Here is a 14560-nt window from a genome sequence, read left to right as displayed (position 1 = left end):
TCAGTTTGTCCCAGAGGTAATCCCTGCTTTTAAGAGGGAAGTCTGTTCTAACTGCTCAGCCTTGGCACCGTGAATTTGGAGGATAGCAAAACAAAGCATTGGATAATGTAGGCTCCTTAGCAAATAATCACAGCTACTTCTTATTTCTGCTACCTGTGCACAGGGGGAACTTCTTCTGTACCTTTCTAATATAAATTCACTCACTGTTTATTTTTTCCCAGTACTTTAAATCCCTTGAAAACCTTGGGGGAGGGGGGAAGCACCTCTAACATCTTCATGTCTTACAAAGATACACAAACATATACAAATACAAATAATTTCAGGTGAATCACAAAGTAGAGAGGAATGCATAGCTTTTTTTTTTAATTATTAAAGAAAATTATTAAAGAAAGCAGGGTGCAGACATTATCCTTCAATAGCATATATTCATCTGTAGGGGGATTATTGGGTTGTAGATTTGCAGTGAATAAAAGATTAAACTGTCTTCCCCTTCAGAATTGTTCTGACACGATCAGCAGTTCCATTCCAAACCCTTAGGAGTGAAACAGTCTCATAGGTGTGAGGACTGGGAAAGGAGGTAACTGAGATGTGGGACTGTAACTGCCTTTTCAGGTCTGTGGTGAAGTGGCCATAGTTTGATGTTCACTGATCCACTCCTTCACAGGTTTAAATCAGAGAGTATTTTATTGTGAGGTTTTTGTTGTGGACTTTTTTGCCACACATGCAAGCTTAGCTCTCTTTTGGTTCATCCTGGTAAGCACAGAGAGGAACATTACAAAGTTTACAGTCTATGTTTTCAAGTGGAAAGAGTCTAAAGTAAATCTGAGATAAAGGTGTTGCTGTAAGAACCATTTGTTTCGTATGTTCCCCAGATTAATTGAGCTCTGTATCCTTCCATGAAAAAGACTTGCTGAAAATAGGCTATTTCCTATAAACAGAAACAAAGGAAATTGTACAGTTAGATCACCCCTATCGCTTTTACTTTTTGAGCTGCACATTTTGTCTCCTCGGCTGTGCCCCCTCAGCCGTGGTAGGAACTGAAGTGCAGGCTATTCCAGTAGCAAGGGCTGACAACCCCCTCAAGAGCCGCAGTGCCATTTCACTCCGGTTGCTAAGGGATGCTCAAGTGTGATGTCGTCTGTATCCTCCTTTCCAAGAGAGCACATTGGTTTGGTCACAGCTCCACCCCCACGGTTCACAGCCAAAAGTTTACTGAGGTCATGTTCACTGTGGGCAGCATGAGCACATCGGGAGCTGTGCAATGGTTCCGTCTGAAAACTCAGTAACTGTTTCTTTCTTCTGGAGGCTGGGGCATCCCAAGTGCTCAGTGCCTTCAACTTACTAACATACATGAATTGTTTGCAATAAGTGTGTGTTGCCTCGAGGCTTTGGGAGGCACGTGTGGTGGTTGAACATGCTGATCTGGGCCTTGTAATCACCTGTAAAAACAAAGGTGAATTCACTCAAGTGAATTCAGAGCCTAAGTCTGATGGACTGAGAGTAAAACTGATGCAGCATCAGCATTCTAAGCAGAAAGTTTTATCCCTTCAGTTAGAAAGAGAAAAGAATGGAATGACAAGAAGTATGTGTTTCAGATGCATTTTTCAGCAGGTTTAAAATCTACTCCATTAAGAAAGCAGTAACTCCAAAACCAACTCTTGCATCTACATTGCTTCAGAATAAAAAACAAAAGCAACAGAATCTGAGGCTGTTGGCTGTTACATTCAGATGTGAAAATATCAGTGAATTTGAATTTCATCTGTAAGTGTGCAATGCTCACAATCTTCTGTGAGAGACTTTTATCTTCCATTAATTTTGAGCATGAGCTGGCAGTGTGCTCTTGCAGCCCAGAAAGCCAACGTATCCTGGGCTGCATCAAGAGGAGTGTGACCAGCAGGTTGAAGGAGGTGATCCTGCCCCTCTGCTCTTGTGAGACCTCACTTGGAGTATTATTGTGTGCAGTTCTGGTGTCCTCAACATAAAAAGGACATGGAACTGTTGGAACAAGTCCAGAGGAGGCTACGAGGATGATCAGGGGCTGGAGCATATGAAGACAGGGTGAGAAAGTTGGGGCTGTTCAGGCTGGAGAAGAGAAAGCTGCGTGGAGACCTCATAGCAGCCTTTCAGTATCTGAAGGGGGCCTATAGGGATGCTGGAGAGGGACTTGACTCTTCATTAGGGACTGTAGTGACAGGACAAGGGGTAATGGGTTCAAACTTAAACAGGGGAAGTTTAGATTGGATATAAGGAAGAAGTTCTTTACTGTAAGGGTGGTGAGGCGCTGGAATGGGTTGCCCGAGGAAGCTGTGAATGCTCCATCCCTGGTGGTGTTGAAGGCCAGGTTGGACAGAGCCTTGGGTGACATGGTTTAATGTGAGGTGTCCCTGCCCATGGCAGGGGGGTTGGAACTGGATGATCTTAAGGTCCTTTCCAACCCTAACTCTTCTACAATTCTAGTTTAAGTAATATTGAATCAATAAACATGTCTTCCTATGTCTCCTACAACCACTTCCACATTCATGTTGCCTTTTGGAAAATATTTCTGCTTAACATGCAGCAGTGTCCTTTAACACCCTCTTTTGAGTATTTTAAAGCCTCAAATAGACTTTTATCACTGAAGCACTGTGTCCATATATATAGTTATTTCATCTTTGCATTTATTTGTTCTAAGACTGCAGGATCTTCAGAAGTGAGTTTCAGCTTTACAGTGAGTTAGGGTCAGATTTTGCCTGTACTTACCCTTCTAGTGCCAGGAGCCTCATGAAACTTAAGTTCATGGATTTTTACAAGATGGAAGCTAATACAACTAGTTCCAATAAGAAACACAATTTACTCTAAAGACACATCAGCAGCATTATGTTATTTAAACAAATAAGAAAGAATGAGAACAGCTAATGTGTTGGTATGCTCATTCTTCAAATAACATTTTCCTAATCAGGGCAGCACTAGACAAGAATCGTGGCAAATTGGTGGGTTTATGCAGTATGGTTGGTGCCTTATGTCTTGTGTCGTATTCGACAAGACAAGTCTGTATCTGCTGATAGGTTTAACAATTTGGGAGTTTTGTTTTTGTTTTCTGTAGCTTTTGAGACTTTCATACCCTAGTAAGACTTGTAACATGAGGAGCTAATTCTTAATTCTGTTGTAAGTAACTGGGAGTTTTGTGAATTAGCTGAGTGTGTTTTCCGTTTTCAACTACGTCATGCTTGGTTCAGCCTGAAGAGACAGAGGCACAGGGTATACATACACCAGGAGGGCAGCAATTCCCATGTCACAGCAGCTCTTAGAGTTTAACCTCGCAGAGCCCATTCCAGTTGCATTTGGGACAGGGCTGGGTGCATGTTGCTGGACAGCGGTGTTTACCCAGCAATGACTCCCTTGTAGGTGGGTGCTTTGGTGTGTTTGCCACTCCCCTTTCGCTATGCTCATGCCACTCGCCAAGATTTTAGCATTTTCTATACCTCCGGCAATAATTTTTATGTTGTTTGTGTATTCCTTTGTGTTTGGAGCTGAGATAGGCTCCCTCCCTCCCCAGCTGGGACCCGGAGGGAAGCAAAGCCTGGAGGCTGGGGCAGGTTTTCCCTGCTACATGAGGTGGCAGATACTGGCATTTCTGCATTCTCTTCATACCTGCAACCATAAAAAAGCTATGAGGTGTTACAATTTTCACTCTGAATTCTGCTTTATTGAGTCCTTTATGCCTTGCAAATAGCACAGTTATTTGAAAAGTGGATATTACATGGAAACAATACAAATAAATAAAAAGACCTACAAAAAATACAATGAATTATTATAATCTTTTCTTCAGATGAGTCTGGGCATTGCTGAGCCAAGTCTTTCTAAGACCTTTTAAAACTGCCTTGGCTTAAATAACAGCTGAAGTCAGTGAGATTTTCTCCTCTGACTCCAAACCTCTTAAGCTCTCTGTACCCCAAAGTTGTGGCATTTTAAGATAGACTCAGAGTGCCAATACATCCTCAAAGACCAAGGTGTGGATGTGGCATTCCATGTTTCTCAGGAGGTCCACCCCCTTTCAGCAAGGCCAGTTAAACAGATGTATCTGATGACACTAAGACCTTCTGGTCGTTTGCTCTATTCACATAATTATTTTACTGTAGGTGGTTCTAAATATAGTGACTGGATGATGTGAGGAGTTATGTTCATGTGAGTAGTCTTGTAGATAATTGAATTTTGCAAATGAGGATAAATAATTTATCTATAGTAAAGGACATTTTACTGATCTCAGGGGGGTAGAGAAATCCTACCTGTGTACTTTAAGCAGCCAGGATATATATAAGGAGCAAAGTGCCAATCTTTGTTTTTTGCAGATGTAGCTGATAAGCTTGTGTAACTTATGTAGTGAGGTTTCCAAATGAAGGTATTTTAGAAAACAGAAAGGAGCTAGATAGCTGGCATGACCGTAGGTGGAAGCAACTGCATGCATCAAGTTGTACTCTCCTGGTCCATCCAGAGTAATTTGTTTAAGGCTGTTACCCTCTGTCCCAACCTCTCTGGCTGCAGCCCTCCAGAGAGGCTAGCGCCATCAGAGCACCACATCTCCTATCCCAGCACTCCATCCCAAATCCCAGCACCTATCCCAGTGCTCCATCCCAGATCCCAGGGCCCCATCCCAAATCCCAGGGCCCCCTCCCAGCTCCCGCGTGTCATAGAGCTGCCTTCCCTGGGGATGCGCGTTCACCCAGAATTCCCACACTGGTCCCAAGTGAAGTGACGCCAATCAGCGGCTGCGGGACCCTTCTGCAGGTCACTGTGCGGGTATGCAAGGCCCGCCAACTGATGAAACGCATGAAAACTGATGATATGCGTACATACGGAGATAGTACAGTAACTTCTGCAGTGATTACTTCCAAGTGCGGCACGAAGTGCCCGGGGCACGGCTCTGTTAAGGTTTATTCAGAAATGGGTTAATTTAGACCCCAGGTCCTGCAGCCTCCTTCCCGGCCGCTCTCCTCCCGCAGAGCCCTCCCCAGGGGCCCCCACCGGTGCCGGTTCCGCTGCCCAAGTCCCGCCGGGCTCCCGGGGCCGGTTCGAAGCGGGCGCCGGCGGCGTCGCGGGGTGACGCTGCGTCACGTGAGCGGGCGCGCTCCCAGGGTGCACGCGGGCCTGGTTGCCCCACCCGCTGCCCGAGCAGCGCGACACGGGAGGGGAGAACGGGGAGAGATCGATAATAACCGGGATGCGGGAGCGAGCAGGAGGAGCGAGGTGGGGGGAGATCCTCCCGTGAGGGACGGGCTCCGCGCGGGGGAGACGCCGATCCGGCTGCTTTCGGTTTTAATTTTCTCCCCCTCCTCCCCGCTCGCTGGAGAAGCCGAGAGGATTCAGCCGCCTGGAAACCTGATGTGAAAAAGCAGCAGCAAGGAGAGGGAAAACCAACCAAACAAACAAAAAACAAAAAAAAAACCCCAAACCCCCAAAAGAAAAAAAGCAGAAAAAAAGGGGAGTGGGGCTCGGCCCGGGCCCCCGCCCCGCTGAGGGAGGAAGAACCCGCGGCCGGAGGGTGAGGAGCGGCGGCGCCCGGCGAGGGACGGGGACCCGAGAGCCGCGGCTGCCGCGATTCCCTCGGCGCTTCTGTCCGTCGGCGCGGGGGGAGAGGCGAGGAAGAGACGTTTCCCGATCCTCCGGGCCGAGGATCCGGGGAGGTTTCAGCGCCTGGAGCTCGTGCCTGTGGATTTAAGAGGATTATTTTTTTTTTATTTTTTGGGGGTGGCTCTGAAGCTGGATTTGTTCCTGTGCGTGCCGCGCGGGAGGGGGCATTTCTGTTCCCTCTAGAGGAGCCGGCGGCCCGGCCGGGGGCGCGGAGATCCCCGCGGATCGCTCCGCATCGGGCCCTGCCGCCGCCACCCCCCCTCGGGAAAGGTGCGCTGAGGGGATCTGAGCGGGGGGGCGGGGAGGAGAAGCAGCTGCAGCTGCCGGGGAGAAGACCCGGCGGAGCGGCAGCAAAGTCATCGCTATCGGCCCCCCCTTGGCTGGCTCCGGGCTCGGCTCTCTCCATGTCTCTGGCTCTGGGCAGCGGCCGCCACAGCAGCGAGTAGGGGTGGAGGAGGAGGAAGAAGAAGAAGGGAGCCCGGGAGAGTGCTTCCCTCCCTCCCCCCGGCAGCCCCGGCCGCCTCCCGTCCCCTCGCCCCGCGTCCCCTGACTCCCCTTCCCAAGATGGGCTGTTTAGGGAACAGCAAAACGGAGGATCAGCGCAACGAGGAGAAGGCGCAGCGGGAGGCCAACAAGAAGATCGAGAAGCAGCTGCAGAAGGACAAGCAGGTCTATAGGGCCACGCACCGGCTCCTCCTGCTGGGTAAGGTGGCCGCAGGCAGCGGGGCGCCGGGGGAGCGGGCCGGGGGCCGCCTCCTCATCGCCGGAGGGAGGGCGGCGGGGCCGCTCACCGGCCCCCTGTCCAGGCACGGGGAGGCCCGAGGGAGAGGTGGGGCCCGGGGGGAGCGGAGCCGCAGGGCCCACCCGCTGGGGAGCCCGCTCCTGGCGGGGTCGCGGGGATCCGCTAGCGCCCGGGGAGGTGGGCCCGGCGGTTCTGAGGAGACCTGTGCGGTCCAGAGGAGCCCGCGGGTTCCTCGGCCTGGCGGCGGCGGGGACCTCTCGAACAGCAGCCGGGGTGCCGCGGGCAGGCCCCGCAGGTACGGAGCTGCGGCTCGGGGCCGCTCTCCGCCCGCGGGGGCAGCGCCCCGCACGCACGGGCACAACGCGGGGAGGCAGGCCGGGGCAGGGAACGGGCCTCGGGTGCCGGACTGCCGCCTGCGAGGGGCGCGGGATCGCCAGGCCCGAGGGGGAACCTGGGAGATTAAACAAGGCAGGGCGCTGACAGGGGCCGCGGGCCTGCCCTGGGCGTGCGGAGCGGGCAGTCGCGGCCGCGGGGAAGGCCGGTCACCGCGGCCTGGCGGGAGCCGGGGCTCGGCCGGCCCGAGGCGCTCCCCTCGCTGTGGAACGTGTGGCCAGGCCGGGGAGAGGAGGAAGGGGAAGGGAGGAAGTCGGGGAATCTTTTGGGGGAAACGGAGGGAGGATGTCGGTCCCGAAGGGAAGCGCGGCGGCACTGGGGACGAGGGAGCTCCGCGCCTGTGGCGGGGGGGAGCAGGGTTGGGAGCGGGCGCGTCCCCCGGCTGGCTCGTTAGGCTTAGCTTGTCGCACCATTAATTAAGGTGTCGCGCGTTTGGAGGGAGGGGGTCCTTTGTAGCTTCTTTTGAGGTGTTTCAGCGTTAATTTAAGTGACCTGCATGTGTCACGTTTTTGGGAGATAGGTTTAGAAATGCAGGTTACGGCTTCAAGGAGGGGGAAGGTCCGAAAGGTGTTATTGGAGAGAACAACAAAATGCTTGTCAGATTCATTTGGAAGTCGTGGTTTAGAATAAGATGCAGTTACGAGATCCGGGTTGTTTCGGTCACGCCGAGGAACCGCTTATGCACGTTGTGTGCAGGGTTTTAGCGTGGAGCAGAGAGTAGGCCTCAGCCCAGTTCTGGTGTGAAACAACCGTAAAAGGGGGGGACAATAAAAAAGAAAGAGGTTTTGAGCGTTGTGAATTTGGATTTGTCCTCTTAGCGGTAAAATCTTGCAAATACTAATTTGAAGAAAAAGGCTTAATGTAAATGGAGAGTGATTGGGAACTACGGCAGCACCTGCAGCACTGAGGAGCCTGCCAGGGTTCAGATTATCATTTTAGCAGGATAATTTGGACCTTCAGCTCTTGGGGAACGTGTTGAGTTCCAGATTTCAGGCTGAATATTTTAATAGATCAGTAGAAACCATTTGTCATCAGATGGGTTACTGCCGAGAGAGGCAGAATTTCAGAAAACAGAAGCATGGTGGTTTTGCCTGGGTTTTCTTTCAGTTTTCTTTAGTTTTGGTGTCTGAGAACCATTTTAGGCACTTGTAAATAAAAATTACCGGGTGTTTAGTGAGGGCTGTAAGGTCATCTGTATGCCTGTGTTTTAAAGTGATAGTTCAGCTGTTGCAGTTTCTAACAGTAGCTGTCATGAGCTGGGGCCAGTCTGTAACACAAACTCGCTGGTAAAAAATAAAAATGCTCCTGGCCCTATTATTATTATTTGTTTACTTTACAAGATACGTGAAATAAAAAAAAAGGTGCCTTGAAAATATTCTAACTACAAATGAGAGCTGCTAAATACGGGTTTATACTGCTCTTTGCTGGCCCCACCACTGTACATGTGCTTGCCCCTTCTGCCAGGAGCCGTCTCACTGAAGTTAATGGCACTCTCATTTATGGTGAAGTTAAATGTACACACAAGTGTTGGCAAGAATTGGGCCTTAACGAGTAGTCCAACATAGAAATAGATTAACTCAGAAATTCAGTTGTAGTACTTCATTTTGGGTCACTGGTGTGAACCTACCCCCAATCTTGTCCTAAGTGAAGATTTTGGCTCTCTCAGTGCTTATAAGATGTGATTCCGTGTTACAGCTGAAATGTTCTTATTAATTAGTCTGAATGGAAATATGATTATAGCATTATTGCTATTCCTGAATAATTCTTAGTTGTGAAGAGGACCCAGTCTTTACCTTAACCTGAAATACTCATTCTTGATTAGTTTTGCCACCTGTTTTTATTGCATAGTGCAGTATGCCTAAAGAGAGAGACCGTGTATGTCATAAAGTAGTAGTTTAGGGGATAAATGGTGCTTGCATTAAGAGTTGTAGATAAAAACCGCTCTCTCAATGCTTACAAAACATCAGCAAGGAGAGGTAAAAGGAGTAAAAGCTCCGGTGCTAAGGTGGCAGAACACACACGCAGGCTTTATAGAGCAAGAATTCATGATGGAGAAGGAAAGGAAGGGAGAAAGCAGAGGGGAAAGGATTTGTCAGAAAATGAACTTTGAAATATAACTGCTAAAATACAGTTTTGCACACGAGGCTCAAAATGGAGGTTTGTGCTGTCAGTGTGTGCTAGCAGAGGCCTGACATCCTATAAATACAGACTGTACCTCTGTGCCTATTCCAGCACAGCCATACGTTTCTGTTGAGACATAGGCTCATGAGCACAATAAATGAGTAGCCAGGAGGTGTGAAAGGGAATCTTTCTGAATTTTGCCAGGTTATGATACCTCTGTCACAAAAAATATGTTTGCTTTATATAGAGCTACCGATCTGGCAGTGTGGAGCAGCTCAGTTAAGTGCTGCTGTTTGAGTCTTTTTAGTGTGCATGGAAAAAACGGGTACTATAGGCAGATGGGTTGCCCTGTGCACTGGCATCCGTGCAGCACAGCAGAAATAGCATACATCTACTTATGGAAACTGGAGTAAAGTGGAGTGGGGTTTTTTGTACTGCAGGGTATATAACGGAATCAGAGTGCCGCGGGGGGCTGTTTGGAGCATGCAGCCACAAAAGGTGGTCTTTGCGTCTCCTTGCGTATGTGATTGATTTGGAACATGTACAGAGGGTGGGAGGTTGCTTACAAGACACAAATTAGAGAAGGAGGTTTCTGTAGCTTTGTGGGTGGAGGCTTAAAGGGATGCCTTCCTTTTTCAGATGTGAGTATCCACATTTTATTTCTTGTGATTTAAATTGCAGTCTTTTGATTGGATGAAGATAACTGCAGCCAAACTTAAAGTATTTTAAGGCTCTAACAAAAAGGCTTTAGTTTAATATGGGCTTCAATTGGTCTTTTTGTCAGATACTAGTGACATGGCACACAGACTTAACATTCCATCTTGTTCTCTATAAAATGTTGAAGTTGTCCTTTCTCCTTCCAAACCCCCCAGTCTGCATCTAACATTGACACTGGAAAAACGGACAGTGAAATGATCCAAGCTTCAGATTTGACACATGACTTGAGCTGGGCATGTGTCAGCTACGACTGAAGTTTCCAGTGGCAATGATTTCTTTTTCTTTCACTTTTCACTCTTGCACTGAAAAAGCCAACTTTCTCATTTTTACCCTGAAGAAAAAAGTCTAGCGTGTCCCTTAATCACTCATGCTTCCTTCTGAAATTGATTTACTTTCATTTTCTAGGTGCTGGTGAATCCGGTAAAAGCACAATAGTCAAACAGATGAGGATCTTGCACGTGAATGGATTTAATGCTGAGTAAGTGCATTTGCTTTTTTACTTACAACTTACGTTATGTCTGTGCGCTGCGCAGTAGTCACTGCTGCTGTTTTGTGTCTTGCTGTATTCTTGCTATTGTTTCACGGTCTCTAGAATTTGGATGTGTATTTTTAGATGAGATTAGTAGCCATTAACTTGAAGTCATGCACCAATAATAAGTGAGAGCTAATGCTAGAAAATGCTATATATCAAGGCATAGCCGATTTGACCGAAGGCTTAAGTTTTGTGGGTTTGTTGTTTTTTTTTAACTGCAGTTTCTTTCACAACATGGCTGACACTGATTTACCTCTACTATAGCACATGGACTCATACTGCTGTGTATATACCTCCTGTTACTGTATGAAATGAACACATTTTTCTTTATTTAGAGCAAGTAAAGCTTTTATTTCTGCCTCCTCACAAAATGAGACTGTACTATGAATTTGGGGGGTAATAGGGCAGGGGTTTTTTTCTGTTATGTTTGCTCGTCCAGATGTTGGTATTAAATAATGTTTCTAAAAGCGTTTCTTGTTACACTTAAAATCTGTTTAATTATTTGATTGTTGTGAGGAGGGGAATGGCATTAAGATAGGGAAAATGGATTTTTTTTCTTTATTTTTGTCTAAGACAGATTTGTGTTTGCTAACTTTTCAGCTAACCTCACTAGGGAGCAGGAAGAGGTTCTTTTGCATGTTAAGTTTACACATGCAAGCATCTGTGTGTGTGTGTGTGTGTGTGTGTGTGTGTGTGTGTGTGTGTGTGTGTGTGTGTGTGTGTGTGTGTATGTGTATACCAGAACCTGCTAAACTAATTCTAATTGAATTAAGGTGTTGGAATTTCAGAGTTTATTCTCTGTGTTTATTTAAAAAAAATATATATTACTGGTTTTGTCTTGCTTTCAATCACAGTATTTTTGTATTGGCATCCTCCGTTTTCTAGTAGTATCATCTATTTTGTGAATCCTGCCTTTTTGGGAAGATGAAGCTTTCGCAGTTAGGCTTTCAGCAGTTCATTCTTTTGTCAGAATGTCTGAGCTAAAAGTTTAGCCGTGGAGCCTGGACAATGCTTCTTCCTAATCCCCAGATGCTAGTTTGGGATAAGGTACAGAGACTTTTGGAAGAAACTTCAGACTGATTCCTACCAAATTACATCCTGTGCTACATGGTTTTAACTCCTCTGTATAAGGAATATGTTCTTTGTCCTAGGCAATTCTTTTTTTTCATAAGTGCCCAGTCCTGTGTCCTCTTACTGCTGAGTTGTCTCCATTATTGTGGCTGCTCTAGTTACTCAAGATCTCTTAAAAGACTTGTGTGACTTAAAAGATTTACATGAGTTGACTTTGGTGTAGCATTTCTCAACATAAGGTGCTAAGTAAAAAGTTCATTAATGAAAGTGAAAGTCAAGTATCCCTGACACCTTTAAAAGTATCAGTCCTCTCAACCAACACAGTTCTAATTTTTCTAAGCACACCGATGCTCTTAAATAGGTGCTGCTCTGCTGCTGTGTAATGAGTGGTGTATTTCATGGTTAAGATAAGTTGTTCAACCCTTCAAGCTGCATACCCAAATTTGTGCAGAGCTGGGACCTGGGAGACCCATTATACAAAGCCCGGGGAGCTGGGGATGGACTGGGACATGCTCTGGGATCTGTTCCTCGAGTATCTCACTTCTGTGTTGTAGGCTGGGGCTGGGCTGGGCTGAGCTGAGCTGAGCGTGCAGTGCAGTGGGATTCCAGGGCACATGGCAAATGTGGCCTCAGGAGCTTCTGCTGGCTTCTGCCTTCTCATAGCAAGGGGTTTGGATTACCTAGCAGCCCTGCTGCCAATCACATAGCATACCCTCGTGTGGGAGCCATGCCTGAGTTGTGGGGGAGCTGCGTGTAGCTCAGGAAACATCGTCTGTCCCCCCCATGGCATCTTGTCTTGCGTTCAGTCTTCTGTGCTTATCCTTTTGTGGGTAGTATGTGTTGGAAAATTCAGGTGCATAAAAATCAAATTAAAAAGTGGTATATATAAAAAGTACATGAAGTAAGTTATAATGCGTCTAGTTTTAGGGTTTCGTTGCCAGAAATAAACACTAGATCATAACATATGCTTTACAGGGACAGAAGGTTGATTTTCAGTGTTTTTAAATTCTTGAGAGTTACATGTTAGTACTTGAGTGACTTGTATTTTCTTCAGAGTAACTAACTGCTTCCCCACACTGTCCTGCTTTTCCCGCTATCCTTTCTGCCCACCTCATTCCCTTTTGCCTTACTTACCTTGTGGAAAAATGACGTGGGATTCAGCTAATGAGAGAGAGCATGGAATGGTTTTGGAAAGGATTTTTTTTCAAGGGTAGGAAAAGTAAAGCATTACGTTTCTTAATGTTCTTATCAGTTGTTGTATAACATAAATGTGTTTGCGTACAACACCACAGCTGATATGATGAATAACAGCAGAGAGGTTTTGAAAACTCTAGTATGCTGGAGATGAAAAGACAGTTTAACATTAGTGTCCACGTACATGACTGTAGCTTTGAATTAGTCTGTTGCTGCAGCTTATTCATGTGGCTTGAAAAAAATCCACTTTAAAGTCCTGTCTAAAACTTGTTCACCTTTGATTTGGTTGCCCTGTGATAATTGAAGTTTGAAGCAGGAGGAGGATACATGTTACAAAATAGGTCTAACGTGCTACAAATGAGGGAATCAAAATTTTTTTAGTGCTACTCGGATACTCTTCTGAGTTTCTAATGACTAAACAGGATATCCAGGGTTAAGGGCACTGGCTTCCTTCAGGCAGTGTGAGGGGGGTTTATTTGTTTTGGTTTTAGGGTTCTGCCCCTAAGCAGATGAAGGGAGAGTTGCCATATGTAAGTGAATTGTTGTAGCAGTTAACAAGGTAAAATTATGTAGTTCTACAAAACTAGAAGAATTTCCTTTGGGACTGCAGTCCCTGATCACTTTAGGTAATTAATTATTTGAAGAACTTTATGGAATCTAGTGTTCAAGATAATTAATGTGCTTAATAGTTACCAGTGCTAAGGTGAATGTGAATGTGGTTAAAGTTCTCGGCAAGTTAACTACAGTAAAGACTGTTTAAACATTTTTTCAATGTTACTTTTATAGTCTGTGGTTGAGTTAGAGACAGAAATGTATGGTTGATTTTATTTGTTCCTGTTGTGAAGGTGGCGTGTGGGAAGTAACAGCACTGTGGTATTGTTGAGCAGAGTAGAATACTGGAGAAGCAAGACATGTTCTACAGCACATGTTTTTCTGGATGGAGTTTTTGGAAAGGCATAGCCCACTTCACAGGATGGCTTCAGTTTGCTGTGCTATCAACTGACATCTTCCTACAGCAATTTCATAAATAATGGGAATGTGGCTTCCCCACAGTGCTCTTCCAGTGTTCCTCATCTCTTAAAAAGGAGAAGCTGCCTTTTAAGCATAATGAAGACTCCGTATCAACCACATTTTCTACTCTTGCGTTACTGCCATCAACAGAGCCCCTTGTGATGTAGAAGGGGTTTAAATATGGCTTGTAATAGCAGGAAGCCTGTTACTTCCCTTCCTTTCTTTCCCTCCCTCCTTAACACTGTCATTTTATGAGGCTGTTCCAGAGGAGTAGATCTCTGCTGTTGCCTATTGCATTTGTGTGCATCCACTGATAAAAGTGGAGCTAAAACCTTCTCTTTTTGACTGCAGAAGGTCAGATGCCAATCTTTATGAAAGGATTAAAAATGGGAAAGGGAGGACAGGAGGAGTAAGAAATATAATTGCAAGAATTAATGTAAATGTACAATTCAAGTTGAAGAGGAGAAAAAAACCTCTTCTGTGTTAAATCTTGAGGCTGGAATTCTTTGCTTTTAAGGTGATGGCCTTTCAAGTGACTTTTTAAAGTCATCTTTCCTCTCTGAGATCACTGTGGGTTTGGCTTAGAGGCCCTAAGGAGAGCATCGTTGTCATGTGCGAGTTAGAAAGTGAGACATTGGCAAGGGCAAGAGTCAAGAAGTGTCATGGGGAAAACTGGGACAAGCAGAAATATTTTGATAGAAATAAGTTGTTGAAATGTGGCTTATGAAATCCATTTATAAGATTAACAAATAAGGGGAATGTGCCTTTGTGATTACTAAGTTGGATAGTATAGATGACTCAGGAAGTCTTGAGTTTATAGGGAATTGCAGTTAACGCTTTTCAGCCTCAGTTTCCCAAATGACATTGTATAACAATGACTCTTAAACTAGTATGTTGTTGGATAGGAGTTTGTATATTTATCAAATCTATTAATGATAATGACAGAAGCAGAACCAAACAGCTTTGTTTTCAAGATGTAGATGACAAATATATTCACGTTTCTCTTATACTTAAAAAATACATTTTCTCTTTGTGGTGAAGTTAAAGCCAAGTTGCCGTCTTAAAGGTTTGGAACTTTCTCTCTTTTCTTACCTATATTTAGTAATTTAATGAGGAAGTAAAAGTAGTCACTGGTGCTTTCTAATCCTTCTGTATGTCTCATCCACCAAAAG

General features: G+C 45.9%; 1 protein-coding gene across 3 annotated transcripts in view; it reads left to right on the top strand.

Moving 5' to 3' along the window:
- The window catches only part of GNAS (GNAS complex locus), a 151267-nt gene that overhangs the window by 49776 nt on the left and 86931 nt on the right, over positions 1-14560 (top strand). The window contains exons 1-2 of one of the 3 annotated variants that reach the window (XM_062604179.1): positions 5117-6310; positions 9986-10058. In XM_062604179.1, coding sequence (XP_062460163.1) covers positions 6172-6310; positions 9986-10058 — 212 coding nt within the window. In that variant the 5' untranslated portion in view covers positions 5117-6171. Of the gene's footprint in view, positions 1-5116; positions 6311-6474; positions 6645-9985; positions 10059-14560 lie in introns of those variants that run through there. The other 2 variants (XM_062604180.1, XM_062604178.1) reach the window with 2 other exon arrangements.

This window comes from Pezoporus occidentalis, unplaced genomic scaffold, assembly GCF_034315485.1.
Source record: "Pezoporus occidentalis ecotype Australia unplaced genomic scaffold, CSIRO_AGI_Poc_V1 ctg83, whole genome shotgun sequence".
Classification (NCBI taxonomy): Eukaryota; Metazoa; Chordata; class Aves; order Psittaciformes; family Psittacidae; genus Pezoporus; species Pezoporus occidentalis.
The sequence above is the reverse complement of the archived record's forward strand: the minus strand, read 5'-3'. Positions and strand labels throughout refer to the sequence as shown.